This window comes from Schistocerca americana, chromosome 2 (genome assembly GCF_021461395.2).
Source record: "Schistocerca americana isolate TAMUIC-IGC-003095 chromosome 2, iqSchAmer2.1, whole genome shotgun sequence".
Lineage (NCBI taxonomy): Eukaryota > Metazoa > Arthropoda > Insecta > Orthoptera > Acrididae > Schistocerca > Schistocerca americana.
This window is the reverse complement of record NC_060120.1, coordinates 257746262-257764844: the sequence shown is the minus strand read 5'-3', so window position 1 is coordinate 257764844 and position 18583 is coordinate 257746262. Positions and strand designations below refer to the sequence as shown.

At 44.6% G+C, this 18583-nt stretch overlaps 1 protein-coding gene across 1 annotated transcript in view; it reads right to left on the bottom strand.

The window, feature by feature from the left end:
• Positions 1–2187: 2187 nt before the first annotated feature.
• LOC124593939 (frizzled-9-like) overlaps positions 2188–18583 on the bottom strand; it is a 217746-nt gene continuing 201350 nt past the window's right edge. Inside the window, exons 4-5 of the mRNA XM_047132289.1 lie at positions 13027–13421; positions 2188–3758 (exon numbers count right to left, since the gene is read on the bottom strand). Of these exons, the coding sequence (XP_046988245.1) occupies positions 3198–3758; positions 13027–13421 (956 nt within the window). The 3' untranslated portion in view covers positions 2188–3197. The remainder of the gene's footprint in view (positions 3759–13026; positions 13422–18583) is intronic.

Below are 18583 nucleotides of genomic sequence, written 5' to 3'. Positions count from 1 at the left end.
CATGTTGAGTCACAAGTGCCATCTGTTATGTATTTGACACAAACTAGGCAGTATAGAAGCATGATTGTATAATAATCACCTGGTTGGTCTTTGCATACACAGCAGGTACCCTGTTCATGTAGTTCAATTGAGCCAAATATCTTATACAGCTACTTACTGAATTTCAAACTTCTATGTGCATGTTAGTCACTGCCTCTAGCATCAATTTTCCACCAGGGTTATAGTCCTGTTTGAAAAAAGGCACATTTTCGCCAGAAGAATGGTTTCATAGTATGACTTAGAAATTTGCTAGTTATTTATCACTATGCAATGTATGCCAGAATGGATCCAAGTTGCATTCAACTTCAAGAACTGATCTAGTGTCAGGGAGCCTGAAAAAAATGTGCCCACTAAAATGCACAACCATTCCTTATGCAATATTGAACCTCCCACCCTTCAATCAACATTGAGGAATCTTGTCAGCATTGGGCTTTAACACATGTCAAGCTGAATGATACACCTCATGCCATGTGTCTGCCAGCAGTCACAGCAGAGGCTCATTTCTAATTTCTTGTGCCTGGGCTAGTTTGGTGGCAAAACATGTATCATAAGTGTTCTAAAGACCATTTTGCTAAACACCACTGTGACAACATTCTGTTATTACTCCAAATGTGACGCGAGTCTGGAAGAGTAGCAGGGATGTAAGCTTCATAGCAGTCTGCATCCCAACACTAACAGAATTTATTTATGCTAAGATGGTGACTACAGTCATAAATTGTCAGCCCCAACCCTGTTTGCCCCTCAGTGAAATTTCTTTTCTATTTTGTGTTTCACAAAAGAGATAAAGACTGCTCAGTGTTCATCCATCACAGCATGGAAGGTCTGCAACCCTTTCGAAAGGTAACAAAATGACCAACAGAATTTCTGTTATTCTTATTATTAAAAAGGGAAGGAAGATTAGGGTTTAACATCCCACTGATGACTAGGTGATTAGAGGTGGAGCACATGCTTGGATTGGGGAAGGAAATCAGCGGTGTTCTTTCCAAAGCAAACAACCTTATGTGATTTAGGGAAACCATTGCAAACCTAAATCTGGATGGGCACATAGGCATTTAAACTGTCTTAATCACTGCATCACTTCACTCAGTTTTTGTTGGTGAAAGCAAGCAGTAACTTCAGCAGTTTCTTTGTAAGTATACAAATATTAAAAATACATTCATTGGAAATTTGTGTTAAAATGTTGGTCTAAAAATACTGTATCATTAATATTACAATATTAATAACAACAAATGTATGAAAAATACATAGGCAGTAGTATTGCTGGTGACAAAAACATAACTAGAGTATTTTTGGAAAATATCTACAAGTTTTCAAAGAAATTGTTTTTTTGTACATTCTTCACACTATATTTTTACACACTATATATACAAGTAGGCCATGTCTCTAAAATGTGTACCACATAATTCCAATCTTCTACACATCTCACATTCCTGGTAATGAACAATTCTAAACATTTCCAAAATACTTTTCTTCATTTTTTACTCATATTACAGAAATATCAATGACTCATCACAGACATTATGAAGATAAATGCAAAAAAAAAAAAAAAAAAAAAAAAAAAAAAAAAAAAAATCCTGTGGAATATATGCAGGTACTTGATTCACGTCTTCACAGTGCAACAACTGCTGAACCAGACATCTTTGAGTTGTGCAGTCTACACAGTTACACCAACATAGAATGGTGGAAGGCTTTACTGTGATCTTATTTACAGCAAATAACTCTGACCTTAGGAAACTGTTGATGAAGTACTTGTTAATGAAACAAAAATGACAGAGCAGTATAATTTAATTATGTGCAATACAACAATGCATCATTATTTTCTACAAACAAATTGTAACAACTGAAAGGCACCCCACAGTAAAATTCGCACAAGCTGTAGATATTTTTTAACCAGCCCTTTGCATAAGATACTAATTTAGAGGTTCCCCATCATGCTGATCTGCATTACTTACTAGCAACCCCACATGTCAGCCAAATTAATAGAAAAAGCATTGCAACATTACTTCAACTACACTGTATGTAAATATGTGGGGTATCACACAAAGTAAATCTTCCCAGAGTCAAGAAGAGGCTGAGGAAGTGACTCCACTTTAGTAACATGAGGAATGTGTAATAACCTTACATGAAATGAACTCAGTTATTCAGCTCGCAAGAAAACGAATATGTAAGCAGTTGTATTGCTGGTAATGTAAACAGAAGATTCAGGTTTTTTTTTTTAAATATATGGACGTATTATGCGGACAGTATATCGTGGCAGTTGGCTGCGAACATAAACAAACGAGACCTTAGATTTCCAAAGAGGAGAGGAGGATTGCGGAGCAACAAACCAACCTCCTTATCGAAGGATTGCCAATCCTACGTCTGCTTTCTGTGCTTCCACAACAGCAGAATTGTAATAATGATCATGGGGATTGCTAATTCCTCCTGTTGTAATGAAAGTTGCATTCAAATCCCTTTATGCAGCAGGATTAGTTTCTTCACTCATTTCAAAATTAGAAAAAAAGCAAGCCACAACACAAAGCAATTGAAGTATACAAAGCGTTCAGTAGTGGCTGTAGTGCAAATGTTTGCTGCAGTCGGCAGTGGTCGTTCAGGCGTGAACTGTATCAGTATCTTACGCGACCGTATTTCGAAACACTCCCCACCTAAAACTGCCACAGTTTAGTGTTCACATCATACCGTAAGAAAATTTGGTTTTTGTAGTGAGACCAATCGTGTCATATAAATTATCAGAGCTGATCAGTGTTTCCAAAGGAATTCAGGGGTTACCCACTGAGAGGAACTGCTGTAGGCACAGTGTATATGGTGGAAATGTAAACTGGTAACAGTCTGGAGTGGACAGCTTTGTGGCCAGGAGCTGTGCTCTGTGCAAGAGAGGTCAATGTCTCGTACAGGTGACGATGCCGTAGGCTGGAAGAGAACCCTCGATGCATCCGAAGGGTCGTGCTAATTCTCACCCCACCAGTGTGTACTACATCCAGAGCCGGCTTTTATACTCCGAGAACTGAAATGTACTGTGGTTATCTCCGTACTTTACTTCGAACACACCACTGGCCGGTATAACGTCGCGCAGTGTAGCGCGGTAGTCGGTAGGTGCATACGGAGGGCCGATCGGCGGTACACGCCGCGCCCCGGAGAAACTCGCAGTGCTCGGGCAGTCAGACCCTGGAGACGTGCAGCGAGCCGGAGGCGGGCGTCCTGGCGAGCGGCAGCGCGTGGTGCTGGTGGGCCTTGCGAGGCGCCGTGAACAGCTTGGACCAGGCGCGGCACGTCTTGCCCGACCACACCCACATGCCCGAGGTGACGCCGACGACGAGCGACAGGAAGAGGCGCAGCAGCGCCACCTCGACGGCGGCGGCGGCGGGCAGCGGCTGCGGCTGGCAGCCGGCGGGGGCGGCGGGCCCGGCGGCGGTGGCGGCGGCCATGCGGCAGTCGAGCGCGTGCAGCAGCGCGAGCGCGCGCCAGCGCGGCCGGTGCCACGACTCGTACAGCAGGCAGGCGAGCGCGCCGGCCGCGGGCAGCGCGTACAGCGCGCAGAACACGCCCAGCCGCGTCATCAGCCGCTCCAGCTTGCCGGCGCCCGCGCCGCGGCCCGCCACCTTGACGGCGGCGCGCACGCGCAGCAGGGCGGCCCCCGCCAGGGCTGCCAACACGACGCCGGCCAGCAGCAGCGCGCCCTGCGGCACCACCACCAGCGCCACGGCGGCCGACTCCGACACCTGCGACCATACGCTGCTGTCAGTCCTCTCACTCATTCACTCGCCGTATTCATCGCGAAGGCCAACCTTCCGCTATGCTGAATGAGGCGAGGTATAAAATATACACGAACGACAAAGAAACATATTTCAGAAACTGAATGCCTGCCATGTATTAATACAACTATCGCTATACGGTACTGCGTTACTAACACACAACTTTGCAGGTATAGCTTTCAGAAATATGGCAGCTGCTTACGGCTGGGAGTGTTGAAGTTTCAACTATTACCTCGAAAACATAGTTACATAGTCATATATATATATATATATATATATATATATATATATATATATATATATATATATGTATATATATATATTGTACGTATGTGTCTGCAGTTCAGATGCACACTGATATCCCATCGCCACAGTAATATAGCGAGCCGCCAAAAAAAAATACAGCAGAAAACGGAGTGTACTGCTGTAATTGGTTTTCTGCAGTCATATCAGGCCAGTTTACATGACTTCTTTAGCCGTCTGGATTGGCCCCACACTGCTGCAGCGTCTCGGTTACGTATCAAACACAATTCTACTAAATAGGACAATATCTAAAATGTTTGACACAACCAACGGCACTCAAGCCATTGTCACTAAAACAATGAAATTTTTAAAAGGTTACATAACTATTTTCAACGCACTCAGCCGTTATTTTCAGTTGCAATGACAAACCTGTAAAACTGCATTAATAATTGCAACCCTGTTTCTGCGCATGCGCTTTCTTGAGCATACACCAGAGACAATTCGCTGGCGATAACGCCTGCAATCGGTTGCTCTGTTCGACACACGAGCGACATGCCAAGTAATTTCAGTCAGTATTTTGAACACTACTGAGGCGTTAAGTTCCACTATAGAAAATGAACTGTTCTCGATCTCTGTACGTCGTCTTATACCTGGAGAAAAAAAGAGAGAGGATTGTAATTTATTAAACTTGTTTTGGAAGGCTTTCCTTGGGAACTGTTGGTTTCGCTACAGAATATATTACACTTTTCATTTACGACAAGGGTGTTGCGTACATGTTTCCATACTGCATTACGCAAATGCCTTCTTCTGTTGACGAATTATAAGCTTTGATAATGCGTCTAGTTGTTTCACAAGCAACTGAAGATCAGCAGCTGGAGCCCAGTAGATGAACTTCCTATGAATTTCTGCTTTTCGAGCACAAACTTCGAAAATATGCACACTATAAAATATGGAAATATCTACGTTTTTAGATTCGTATTCTTTCTTAATATAAATAGGAAGTCCGACTTTAACTTCATTTTTCAGTGTGACTCGTGGTCCCTGGGTAAGTATAAATTCCGACCAACAGCCCTTATTCCAAGTGGACGTACAGAAATTAAAGAAAAACTGCAGAGCCAGCGATGGATCGCTGCATTCTGCGATTTGCCCACGTGGCGACGGATTGCTGCATCTGCATTTACATCCGCATCTACATGTCGACTATCCACCACACGGTATATGGTGGCGGGCACTGCCTGATCGCCCTTGTCTGTTCTATTCCGGAATCCTGCGTGAGAGGAACGAAGTTCGGTTAACCTCCGTGTGCGCCGTAATCCATCTAATTTTGTCGACGTAGTCATTTTGGGAAAAGTATGAGGGAGGAAAACTTTCCGGAACGTACGACCATCAGACTTTGAAAAACAGACCTCCCTGTGAAGTACAATGCCTCTATTGTAGCGTCTGCGTCTGGAGTTTATTGAGTATCAAGGTTGAAACGATCCCGCGACAAAACGCGCGGCTCTTCGTTGCATCTTCTGTATCTCATTTATTAATCCAATCTGATAAGGGTGCAAGACTGATGAACATTATTGAAGAAATGGTCGAACAGGTGTTTTGCAAGCCAGTTCTTTCGATGATGAATTGCATTTCTTTAAGATTCTTTCAACGAATCTCAGCCAGGCATCTGCTTTTCCTACAATTTGTTTTATGTGGACATTATACTTGAGGTCGCTCCGGATAATTACTGCGAGACATTTTACGGTAGTTACTGTTTCTGGTGTTTTGTCGCCAATAGCGTAATTATTGTCAAGTACAGCAGGCAGCAGCGAAGGATGCCTGCGAGGGGAGAGGCAGGGGGCACGGAAACAACTCTCTTCCGCCCCGCGAAACGGACTGTGTTGCCCGCCTGAAAAATGTTGCCTCGCAGGCAGACTTGATTGTTGGCTTTGTTGCGTATCATTGCTCGCAGGTTTTCGTCTCAAAGTCCCTTACATTTTTTCATATACAACTCCAGCGCCAAGAGCGAAAATTCTAGCGAAACGTGAAAGCAGGAGTCACATCCACATTAATATCACGGAAGTGACGAGAGAATCCTACCAATAATTAAAATGATAAGTGCATAGTAACGAAAAAACACCATATGTAACTCCATACACTGATACAGCAGTGACTGATGCCAAGTATAAACTGGAGTATCTGACCGACATTAATTCGGATGTATCAGTACAATGAAGACGTGAGATGATTTGATGTAGTTACGTCGGTCACGTATCCCCAGGTGAAAAAAATGGTTCAAATGGCTCTGAGCACTATGGGACTTAACTGCTGAGGTCATCAGTCCCCTAGAACTTAGAACTACTTAAACCTAACTAACCTAAGGACATCACACACATCCATGACCGAGGCAGGATTCGAACCTGCGACCGTAGCGGTCTCGCGGTACCGGAGTGTAGCGCCTAGAGCCGCTCGGCCACCTCGGCCGGCTATCCCCAGGTGAGTCACACTTACAACTTTCGCCTAGTGTCATTCATGAAAATATTTTTGAAACAGCGCATGCCGTCCTGTCTAGCCCACAGGCTGCGAGTACTCTTCGTCTGTTGATTCACAATCGGAGAATGTGTACGCTGCGCCCTCATCCCTTCCTCCGTAAACACGTTTCTGTAATTTTTTTATAGGCAGCTTTATCAAGTTTTATGAAGCATTACTGAAATAAATATTACTTTCAGGAACTATGTTGATGACAAACACGGCACACAGCAAATTAAGTGTATCACTCTAGGAAATAAATACAAATTGTATAAAACTTGCAAAAGAGCTGAGACTAAAAAAAATCTATCGTATTTTTCTGTAGCAGCTACCATACATCGTTGCAAAACACGGCACATAACAAATTAAATGTATCACTGTTGTAAATAAATACAAATTGTATGAAATTTGCCAAAGAACTGAGAGTAAAAAATCTGTCTTATTGTTTATAACAGCTACTATACACTGACTTCAGTATTACGTGTAATAACTAACAGATTTTGTTTGTCATAAGAAATTAATAGAGCATAAATAATTAATTAGAAATAAAAGCAAACGCGCTATAATTAACAGTTGAGAAAATATCCCTTCGACGACGTATGTTTCCTATCATTATTTTATTTCTCGTTTTCACGCTCTGGCGAAGCAAACTCCTTCACTGGTACAGGGTACACTCTAGATGTAGATGTAGACTGTGTATTGAAGTCAGGTTTGCCATAGCAGCTGGATCTGAAAATCTGCTTTCAGCCTTACTCGACTTTTAAGTAGTGTTGTAATCTTTAATTCGCTGAAACTGCGTTCTCAAGATACTGCAGTCCTCATCATTGTCATAAATCTCCTAAATGATTGGATAAGCATGTCTTAACCCCTGCTTTGAAAATAGTGTACTTTCAAAATATGAAAATGGAAAGCGGTGTCAAGCCTTATCATAAGCTCTTTCGCGTGGCACTTCAAACAGCTGTTTCGCTAACTAGCTGCGCTTTATTAATGGCTCTGCTATACAGGGCTATTACAAATGATTGAAGCGATTTCATAAATTCACTGTAGCTCCATTCATTGACATATGGTCACGACACACTACAGCTAAAGTTTTTTTCGGCTGAAGCCGCACTTCAGGTTTCTGCCGCCAGAGCGCTCGAGAGCGCAGTGAGATAAAATAGCGACAGGAGCCGAGAAAGCTTATGTCGTGCTTGAAATGCCCTCACATCAGTCAGTCATAACAGTGCAACGACACTTCAGGACGAAGTTCAACAAAGATCCATCAACTGCTAACTCCATTCGGCGATGGTAGGCGCAGTTTAAAGCTTCTGGATGCCTCTGTAAGGAGAAATCAACGGCTCGGCCTGCAATGAGCGAAGAAACGGTTGAACGCGTGCGGGCAAGTTTCACGCGTAGCCGCGGAAGTCGACGAATAAAGCAAGCAGGGAGCTAAACGTACCACAGCCGACGGTTTGGAAAATCTTACGGAAAAGGCTAAAGCAGAAGCATTTCTTAAACAGGAGATTGGAAAACCGATGGATCGGTCGTGGTGGAGATCATGATCAACAATTCATGTCATGGCCTCCACGCTCTCCCGACTTAACCCCATGCGATTTCTTTCTGTGGGGTTATGTGAAAGATTCAGTGTTTAAACCTCCTCTACCAAGAAACGTGCCAGAACTGCGAGCTCGCATCAACGATGCTTTCGAACTCATTGATGGGGTCATGCTGCGCCGAGTGTGGGAGGAACTCGATTATCGGCTTGATGTCTGCCGAATCACTAAAGGGGCACATATCGAACATTTGTGAATGCCTAAAAAAACTTTTTGAATTTTTGTATGTGTGTGCAAAGCATTGTGAAAATATCTCAAATAATAAAGTTATTGTAGAGCTGTGAAATCGCTTCGATCATTTGTAATAACCATGTATTTGGTATCAAAATCAGATGGACATTTTGCAAAATAAGATACAGCGCTTTAATATAAAGGGATTCCTGACAGGAAATTAAAGTCGGATGCAATGTTGAGATACGGATGAGAGATGTTCTTTTCAAATGGTTCAAATGGCTCTGTGCACTATGGGACTCAACTGCTGAGGTCATTAGTCCCCTAGAACTTAGAACTAGTTAAACCTAACTAACCTAAGGACATCACAAACATCCATGCCCGAGGCAGGATTCGAACCTGCGACCGTAGCGGTCTTGCGGTTCCAGACTGCAGCGCCTTTAACCGCACGGCCACTTCGGCCGGCTAGATGTTCTTTTATTTCACTAATTATTCTACCAAATAGTCTGAAACAGTCGGAGGAAGGCAATGGCAAACCACCTCCACTAGGACCCTGCCTAGTAGAGCGGCGCGGGTCTCCCGCATCGTCCCCTACGCTCTGTCGAGGAGTATGGGACCTCACCATCATCAGTCTGCAACACTACGTTCGATCAGTCTCGTTTCAGTTCTCAGTAGCCAGCAATGAGAAGGCTTCGGTGCCACATCGCCGACCTCTGACATTCTTCAGTACCGAACGAAGTAACCGCAAGAACTCCATTGCTGAGCATTAACGGTGGTTATTTGAAAGAAGCGCACTCTTGACACGTATATCATGTTCGCGGTATATCCCTGTTCGATAGCAGTTGATTGTATATTACGCTACTTCGACCAAATGACGCCGCGACAACGGCGTGCGGTTACATTCGCGGGCCGAGGAAACGCTCAGTGGAAGAACTCATGTAAACAGGGCGAACAAAAATATGAGAACAGCAAAAACACAATCCCGTGCCTAATACGGTGTAAGAAAACTGTTGGCACTGAAAACAGCTTCCACTCTGCTCTGAATGTATAAATACAGGTCACGTATGATTTTCGGGGGAACTTTATACCAGTCTTCGTGCGAAGTAGCCGCAATTTCTGATGGAGGTGAACAGCAATCAGGCATCCTTTTCTCGAAGGCAGACCACAAAGACTCAATGACACTGAAATCTGGTGACTGGTTGGAATGGGAGATGCGACAATTCATCCTCGTACTCACAAAACCAGTCCTGGATGGTGTGAGCCACGTAAACATTGGGCATGTCTGCTTGGAATACGGCACCACCACTGGGGAATTAACATTTTGCCATAGGATGGGCCCCCTCAGTCGAAATGGTCACACCTAGGAAGTAATGCGACTAGAGATGGGTCAGCTCGAGTTACCAAACCAAGTTAACTTGCGTTGATGGGATTTCAAGCCAACCCGAGTTAGAATGCTGCTAACCCGAGTTGCTTTGACGTTGCTATCCGGTTCCGCGTGAGGCCTGAGTTTACCGAGTTGAGTCTATGCCTACAGAACGGGACGTCACTCATTGTGATCTTTAAAAGTGCACTAGATTATTATTATTAATTTATTTAGATCCACTCGTGAAGCGTTTCATAAATGTTATCTAAAAGTGAATCTATACAAAACATTAGCGTCATGCCAACTCGGAAATACAGATCTATTAAATTATGAGTACAAAGTGACGGAGGGTGACGAAGATGAAGCGATAACTTTACATCATTTATGCTCGAGCTGTGGTATTTGGCTGCCTTAACACTGTCCTGTCGTCGTCAGAATCCTCACAGCAAATCCCGGGTGTTTTTGCGGCCTATAGCACGGTAAGAATTCATACGCTTGACGAGGCATTTGGCTATCTTAAGATCGTCGCATCTCCGTCAAAATGTTACAGCAAATTCAGGGTGTTTCATGAGTGCTCTTTCGGATTTCAGCTTGTAGCGTGGCATCCATTAACGCTCGTCGCGAGGCATTTGGCTACCTTAAAGCTCTCCAGATCGCCGGAAAACCCATTGCAGATTCCCGATGTACCACTATATTCAAAATCTCATGTCAGAAGACCCAAAATCGCGGCCTGTAATGCGGTATGCAGTCATGTTCGTGGACCGGCTTCTGGCAACCTTACGATCGAACAATGGCTGTCAAAATAGCGACATGTAGAGCGGTATGCAGTCATAATCGTGAACAGCCATTTGACAACCTCATGATCGCCCGATAGCCCTCAAAATCTATAGAGCATCTTCAAGGTTTTTCATAAGTTTATCTTCAAAATTACAAGCCGAAAGACCAAAATTGCGCCTTATATAGTATCCATCACTCTCGTGACTTACAGCTCGTGGTCGTGCGGTAGCGTTCTCGCTTCCCATGCCCGGGTTCCCGGGTTCGATTCCCGGCGGGGTCAGGGATTTTCTCTGCCTCGTGATGACTGGGTGTTGTGTGCTGTCCTTAGGTTAGTTAGGTTTAAGTAGTTCTGCGTTCTAGGGGACTGATGACCATAGATGTTAAGTCCCAGAGTGCTCAGAGCCATTTGAACCAATCTCGTGACTTAATATGCAAACACCCATCGGGAAACCGCGAAGTTCGGTCTGGTAAACAGAACTGAGTCGTAATCTGCGCAGACGCGGAAGAGACAAAAACGTTGAATGTTATCTCAGTTTTTTTCGTCCTAACTCGGTGTAGGCAAACTTTCAACTCGGTTAACTCGGTCTGGCGTAAACCAGAGTTGGCCTATCGCTAAATGCAACCTCGCAGATTAACGATGGGGACCCATGGAATACTACGGTATGGCTGTCCAAATCATCACCGAAACCTTGCCACGTTTCGCTGGTGAGACGTAAACTCGGGCAGAAGTTGGAAACAGTGGGCAACAAGACCCATCAGACCAAATGACTTTCTTCCACTGCTCCACAGCCCAGGCTTTCTGCCTTCAGCAACCGCGAACGCCCGTTTCGGGCGTTCGCATGACTGATGGAGTTGTTTTGGAATTCCGCTCGCCCTGCAGTTCCCTGCTTACGGAGATCCCTTGATTGTTGTTTTGGCGTTGACTGGGTTCGTAAGTGCGTCATTGAATTCTGCTGTGACTTTTCCAGCTGTTGTCGCCTTTATTTTCGTCCCAATCCTCTTTAATGACCGTCTGTCACGATCTCTCAACACATGCTTTCGTCCGCTTTGTGATTGAGTGGATGATGTTTACCCGCTTTCCCCATACGATGTATAAATTTTCGATATGGTTCCTCTGAGGAAACGCCAGACACTTCAGCTCCCTAAGCAGCATGCAGACAACCACAAACAATTTGCCCACGTTCGAATGCTATGATCTCCGTCGCCGCGAGGGGTAGCCCTGCGGTCTAAGGCGCCTTGCCCCGGTTCGCGCGCGGCTCCCCCCCGCCCCCCCCCCACCCCCCACCCCGTCGGAGGTTCGAGTCCTCCCTTGGGCATGGGTGTGTGTGTCGTCCTTAGTGTAAGCTAGTTCAGTTAGATGAAGTAGTGTGTAAGCCTGCAGACCGATGACCTCAGCAGTTTGGTCCCATAGAACTTACCACAAATTTCCAAAAATTTTGATCTCCGTCCTAATGGAATCAGCACTACACAGAACGCTGTTCTAACCACGATTGACACTTGCAACGAGTCTGACCTTTGCAGGGGTGCCAATCATCAACAGATGCAAGAGCGCATCTGCAGGCTTGATCTGCATTGATGTACAAGCATGCATTTCTCACGGTGTTCGCATTTTTTTGTCCACCCCCCCCCCCCCCTCCACCCCCCGAACCTCTCGCTGTTAGCTTGTACAACCTGGGTTTTTTTTTTTTTTAGGCCCCGTTCGCAATACGTCACATTTATCAACGTTCAGCATCGAGTGCCAGTGGCTGTAGATTGGATTAGATTAAATTAGTTTTTCATTCCACAGATCCATGCTGAGGAGATCCTCGTGGATGTGGAGCAAGTCAATATATTTTTTTTTAAGGTGAAATAACAATACTAATAGTATGAACATATATAATACATCATTCGTTTCTATTTAAAAAAATTCTTCAATGGAGTAGAAGGAGTTTGCCACTAGTAAGTCTTTCAGGCTCCTTTTAAACTGATATTTATTTGTAACTAAATTTTTTTGTGTTTGCTGGCAAATTATTGAAGATGAGTGTTCCTGAGTAATGGACCCTTTTTTGAGCTAAAGTAAGTGCTTTTAAGTCCTTGTGCAGATCATTTATGTTGCTGGTATTGTATGTATGAACCGAGCTGTTTGTTGGAAAAAGAGATACATTATTTAGGACAAATTTCATTAAGGAGTAAATATACAGAGAGGCAGTAATTAGTATACTCAGTTCTTTGAATAGGTTTCTACAGGACGTCCGTGAATTTACTCCACAAATAATACGTACTACACGCTTTTGGACTCTGAAAACTTTTGTTTGACTTGAAGAGTTACCCCAAAATATTATACCATATGACATTATGGAATGAAAGTAGGCACAGAGTGTGCAAGCTATTTCATTTTTATGTCGCCTATGTCAGCTAACACTCGAATTGCAAATACAGATTTGTTAAGGCGTTTCTGCAGTTGTGTGCTCCTCCCAACTGAATCACCGATCGTATGTAGCTGTTGCACGTGCCGTTTGCGGGGCGCTTTAGCAACGCCGGCAGCCAGGTGACCGCTGGCGTGGGAGACCAGCCTACGGACTACAGGTAGGCGGCGGCGACGGACCTGGCAGAGGCCGGTGAGCTCGTCGGCGGCGACGTGTCGCAGCAGCAGGGCGGCGACGGCGAGCACGGCGGGCAGCGCCCAGGCCGCCAGGTGGAAGTAGGTGGCGAGCGCGTGCAGGCTCTCGCACGACCACTTCTTGGCGGCCGACAGGAACCAGCAGGCGGCCAGCACCAGCCACCACGCCGAAGACGCCAGCGAGAAGTAGTAGAGCGCCAGGAAGGACAGCGTGCACGCGCCCGACTCCAGCCCGTCCGTCGCCACGTGGCCCGCGCCCGCGCCCGCCGCCGCCGCCGCCGCCCCCAGCGCCGCCTCCGGGGGCTGCACGCAGCTGAAGGCGGCCGCGCCCAGCGCGCCGCGCACGATGTACCCCAGCGCCAGCAGGTTGTAGCACAGCGCTGTTCCACACACAGACACACACGCGCTATAGCAAAACTCTGACAAAGGGACAAATAAGTACGCAAAAAAAAAAGAATACAATGAAGCAACTGTCCGAATGATACGTGGGACGGAAATCGGCACATGTGATGTACATGTACAGACAATCAAATGATTACAATTTCAGATAAACTGGACGATTTATTCGAGAGAAAGAAGTTCACAAATTGAGCAAGTCAATAACACTTTGACCCACCTCTGCCCCTTATGCAAGTAGTTACTGAGCTTGGTACCTGCTCCAAAGACGTTGCAGTAGACTTCGTAGTTGTATCAATACGTACTATTGCAGCAGTCATCCGACACTAACCAACAGGATTATCAGTAACAGAAAATGAAAAGTCAAAACGACCTCCTCGAAAAACAGTCTGTCCTTTCAACACATCAACCAGAACGGAAGAACTGACGTTCATACTCTCTTCAGCCTCGACGTCCAAAATAGACTTGTAAATAGTAGGCCTCCATCGGAAAACACGATATCCTGCGACGAGGCATCCTGTTGGTCAGTGTTGGATGACTGTTGCAATAATTCGTATTGATACAACTACGAGGTCTACTGCAACGTCTTTGGAGCAGGTACCTCCTCGAGATGTTTAGGGTTATCAGACGTTCATGATTACCATGTCTCAAGTTCGTGGTATTGGAGAAACATCGACAAATTTTTGTATTGATAAGCCATTGTGTCTAAGGACTAGGAAATCTTGTAAACTGCCTCATGATGACAAAATTTGATTGTTTTTTCGTGGCCGTGGTGTAAAAAAATGGTTCAAATGGTTCTGAGCACTGACACCTGAGAACATCTCAGGTCATCAGTCCCCTAGAACTTAGAATTACTAACCTAAGGACACACACACATCCATGCTCGAGGCTGGATTCGAACCTGCGACCGTAGCAGTCGCGCGGTTCCGGACTGAAGCGTCTAGAACCGCTCGGCCACAGCGGCCGGCGCCGTGGTGTAGATATCAAGTGTAAATTTGTTGGCGATATCACTCTATATAATAGTATGTAATAAAGTATAGTACATCCTGTGAACGCTAGGCATAGAGCCTGTATCCTTTAAAACAAAAAATACTACACATTGATCTTGCCAAAAGCCGAGAAGCGATTCTTCTTAGTGTTTTAGCTCTCTGGGGGACCCTGGGATGCTCTCAGTGTAGCCTATCCTAGAGCTATTGATTCACAGAGTTGTTGGATGTCCTCCTGAGTGATATCGTGACAAATTCTGTCCAATTCGCGAATTACATCGTTAAAATCCCAAGATGGCTGGAGGGCCCACCTCATAATGCTACAAACGTTCTCAGATGGCGTGAGACGGGCGACCATGTTAACCAAGGTAGAGTTTGGCAAGCACGAAGACGAGCGCTAGAAAATCTTGCCGTGTGCGGGCGGGCATTGCGTTGCTGAAACGAAAGCCTAGGATGGCTTCACATGAAAGGCAAAAAAACGGGGCGCAGAATGTCATCGACGTACCGCTGTGCTGTAAAGGTGCCACGGGAGGCAACCAAAGGGCTCCTGCTATGATCATCACTCTTGGTTTTTGGGTCGTATGGCAGGCGATACTCACTCTTTTTTCTATCCCACCTCTGTCCGGGGCGCCTCCAGACACGTCTTCGGCCTGGAATCTCGAGCAGTAACTGTCTTCAGTCATGAGTCCCGGTCCGATTTCGTCCCCGATGACCAGGCAAGAAGTGTCTCGAGGCGCCCCCACAGCAGTGGGATACCAACATGACTGTTGCCCTCCATACGGCCCGACAACCAGGAGCGATGATCTGGGGTGGCATTCCTTTTCACAGCAGGAGGCTTTTAGTTGTCATCTGAGACATCCTTAAAGCACAGCGATACGTCGACGATATTCTACAGCGTCGCCCTTCATGGCAAGCCATCATGGGCTTGCGTTTCACCGAGATAACGCACGCTCATACGCGGCGGGAGTCTCTAGTGCTTGTCTTCGTGCTTGCTTAACCCTATCTTGGCCAGCGACGCCGCCAGATCACCAACTGAGAACGTTCGGGAACATTAAGGGAAGGGCCCTACAACCAGATGCTAGGGATTTTGATGATGTAACGCGCCAGTTCGACAAAATTTGGCACGATATCCCTCAGGAGGGCATCTAACAACTCTGTCAATCAATGCCAACCCAATAACTGCTTGCACAAGGGCCTGAAGCGTACCATTGCATTACTGACTTGCTCAATTTGAGTAGCTCTTTCACTTGAATATATTATCCAATGTTTCTGAAGTTGTAATACTTTGCTTCTCTCTACATGTATGTCGCATCTACCGATTTCCGTTCCAATAACTCCTTCGTGACGCGTCTTTCTTTCTTTTTAAGCTTATTTGAAGATATAATCAAGGAGGTATGAATGAGACTTCTTTTCAGTTTAGATCACAAATAATCATTCTCAGGCTCAGAGACCCAATGTGTTAACTAACATGATATCGCAAACGACCATTCCGTGAGCAATTAGAGAGTCAAGTCATGTCCCTACGTGTCAGGATACACGTCCGGAGATGTGGTATTCAATCCTCAATCCTCAGTCAGTCCGCTCTTTCTGTCAGTAATGATCTGTGAACTTGAAAAACCCAAGTTACACCGCAGATAAAACCAATGTCCTTTTCCTTCAGCTATCTTCATTGACTTAACAATATTATACGCAGTGGATTAAGAATCACGAAATGACGTCACTTTGACCTTTGGAGGAGACTGATGAATGTGATAGCCACAGAAATCGTAGAATTCATAATTAAAACTGAATTCTGTAACTTTCATTAACTTTCGGTTTTTCACCCAGATGGTTTCCTTCGCTTGGTATGGTATACTTATCGATAAATATATTCCAAGCAAAAATTAATACAGGGTGACAATTAGTGAACTATATGAAATAAAATTGTCATAACTTCTGAACGGTATGCGTTAGGACGTCCAAACTGCAGGGTTGACCGCGAGGCATCATGGTAATCAGTATGCGTCGTATGGTTTGGTTTAGCGACAAAGGGCACTTTCATTTGGATGGGTTCGTCAATAAGAAAAATTCGCGCATCTGGGGGACTAAGAATCTGCATCTCTTTTCTCTGTGAGGTTTTGGACGGATTAAATAAAAGGTTGCGAACGTTAGGTGTTTTCTTTGATTTAACGAAGGCTTTTGACTGTGTTGACCACAAAATATTACTGCAGAAGTTGGAACATTATGGAGTAAGGGGAGTAGCTTACAACTGGTTCGCCTCTTACTTTAAGAACAGAAAGCAGAAGGTAATTCTCCGCAATATTGAGAGCGGTAGTGATGTTCAGTCCCAATGGGGCACTGTTAAGTGGGGCGTTCCCCAAGGATCGGTGCTGGGGCCACTGCTGTTTCTTATTTATATAAATGATATGCCTTCTAGTATTACAGGTGATTCAAAAATATTTCTGTTTGCTGATGACACCAGCTTGATAGTGAAGGATCTTGTGTGTAATATTGAAGCATTATCAAATAATGTAGTTCATGAAATAAGTTCGTGGCTTGTGGAAAATAATTTGATGCTAAATCACAGTAAGACTCAGTTTTTACAGTTTCTAACTCACAATTCAACAAGAACTGATATTTTAATCAGACAGAATGGGCATGTTATAAGCGAGACGGAACAGTTCAAGTTCCTAGGCGTACAGATAGATAGTAAGCTGTTGTGGAAAGCCCATGTTCAGGATCTTTTTCAGAAACTAAATGCCGCTTTATTTACCATTAGAACAGTATCTGAAATAAGTGACATTTCAACACGAAAAGTAGTCTACTTCGCATATTTTCATACGCTTATGTCATATGGTATTATTTTTTGGGGTAATTCTTCTGATTCAAAAAGGGTATTTTTGGCTCAAAAACGGGCTGTTCGAGCTATGTGTGGTGTAAGTTCGAAAACCTCTTGTCGACCCCTATTCAATAGCCTGGGAATTTTGACATTGCCCTCACAGTATATATTTTCTTTAATGTCGTTTGTTGTTAGCAATATTAGCTTATTCCCAAGAGTTAGCAGCTTTCACTCAGTTAATACTAGGCATAAATTAAATCTGCATGTGGAATGCACTTCCTTGACTCTTGTGCAGAAAGGAGTGCAGTATTCTGCTGCATCCATTTTCAATAAGCTACCACAAGAACTCAAAAATCTTAGCAGTTGCCCAAACGCTTTTAAGTCCAAACTGAAGAGTTTCCTCATGGCTCACTCCTTCTATTCTGTCGAGGAGCTCCTGGAAGAGCTAAAAAATTAAGCAAATTCCAGTGTTACATTCTTGATTTTCTTTATTTAAACTAACGACGTGTCAGCTGAATATGTTTCTTATATTTCATTTTATCTGTTTCTACAATCGTGTTATAATTTCATGTATTCTCGTTCCATGACCATGGAGACTTCTCCTTAATGTGGTCCCACGGAACAATAAATAAATAAATAAATAAATTTCGCGATCGAGAAGCCTCCTCACCATCAACGGGTGACTGCGTGGTGTGCAGTGTCCAGTCACGTAATAATCGATGCGATACTCCATCATCCCACGTTGACTACCGAACGGTGCGTGAATGTTTTGGAAGATAATTTCATCCCCATTATCCAAAGTGACCTTGATGTCCACAAGATGTGGTTCATGCAAGACGGAGTTGGATGCCATCGAAGAAGGAGAGTCTTTGACATTCTGGAGGAGGACTTTGCGGATCACATTCTGGCTCTGGGGTATCCAGAGGCCACTGGCTTGGGCCTCGATCGGCAATGTACAGCAATATCCTCAAAACCATTGCTGAGCTGGAAACAGCCATTCAGGAGGTCATCGACAGCATCGGTGTTCCGACACTTCAGCGGGTCAGGCAGAATTTGTCTATTCGTCTGCAACAAATCATCGCCAATAGTGACGGTCATATCGAACGTGTCATAACCTAAATACGAATATCTGTAGTGACGTGCACACGTTGAATTAAGCGTGTGCACGCCATAGTTTGTAACTAATTTATGCTTTTTTTCATGTAGTTCAATAATTGCCGCCCTGTATGTTCTCTATCGCCGGTATACTGACTTTGTAGCACAGTGTGAAGTCCACATTAAACTGTATGTCTGCCTGTAAATATCTGGGTATCACAGTCGGAGGAATGTTAGAGCACATGAA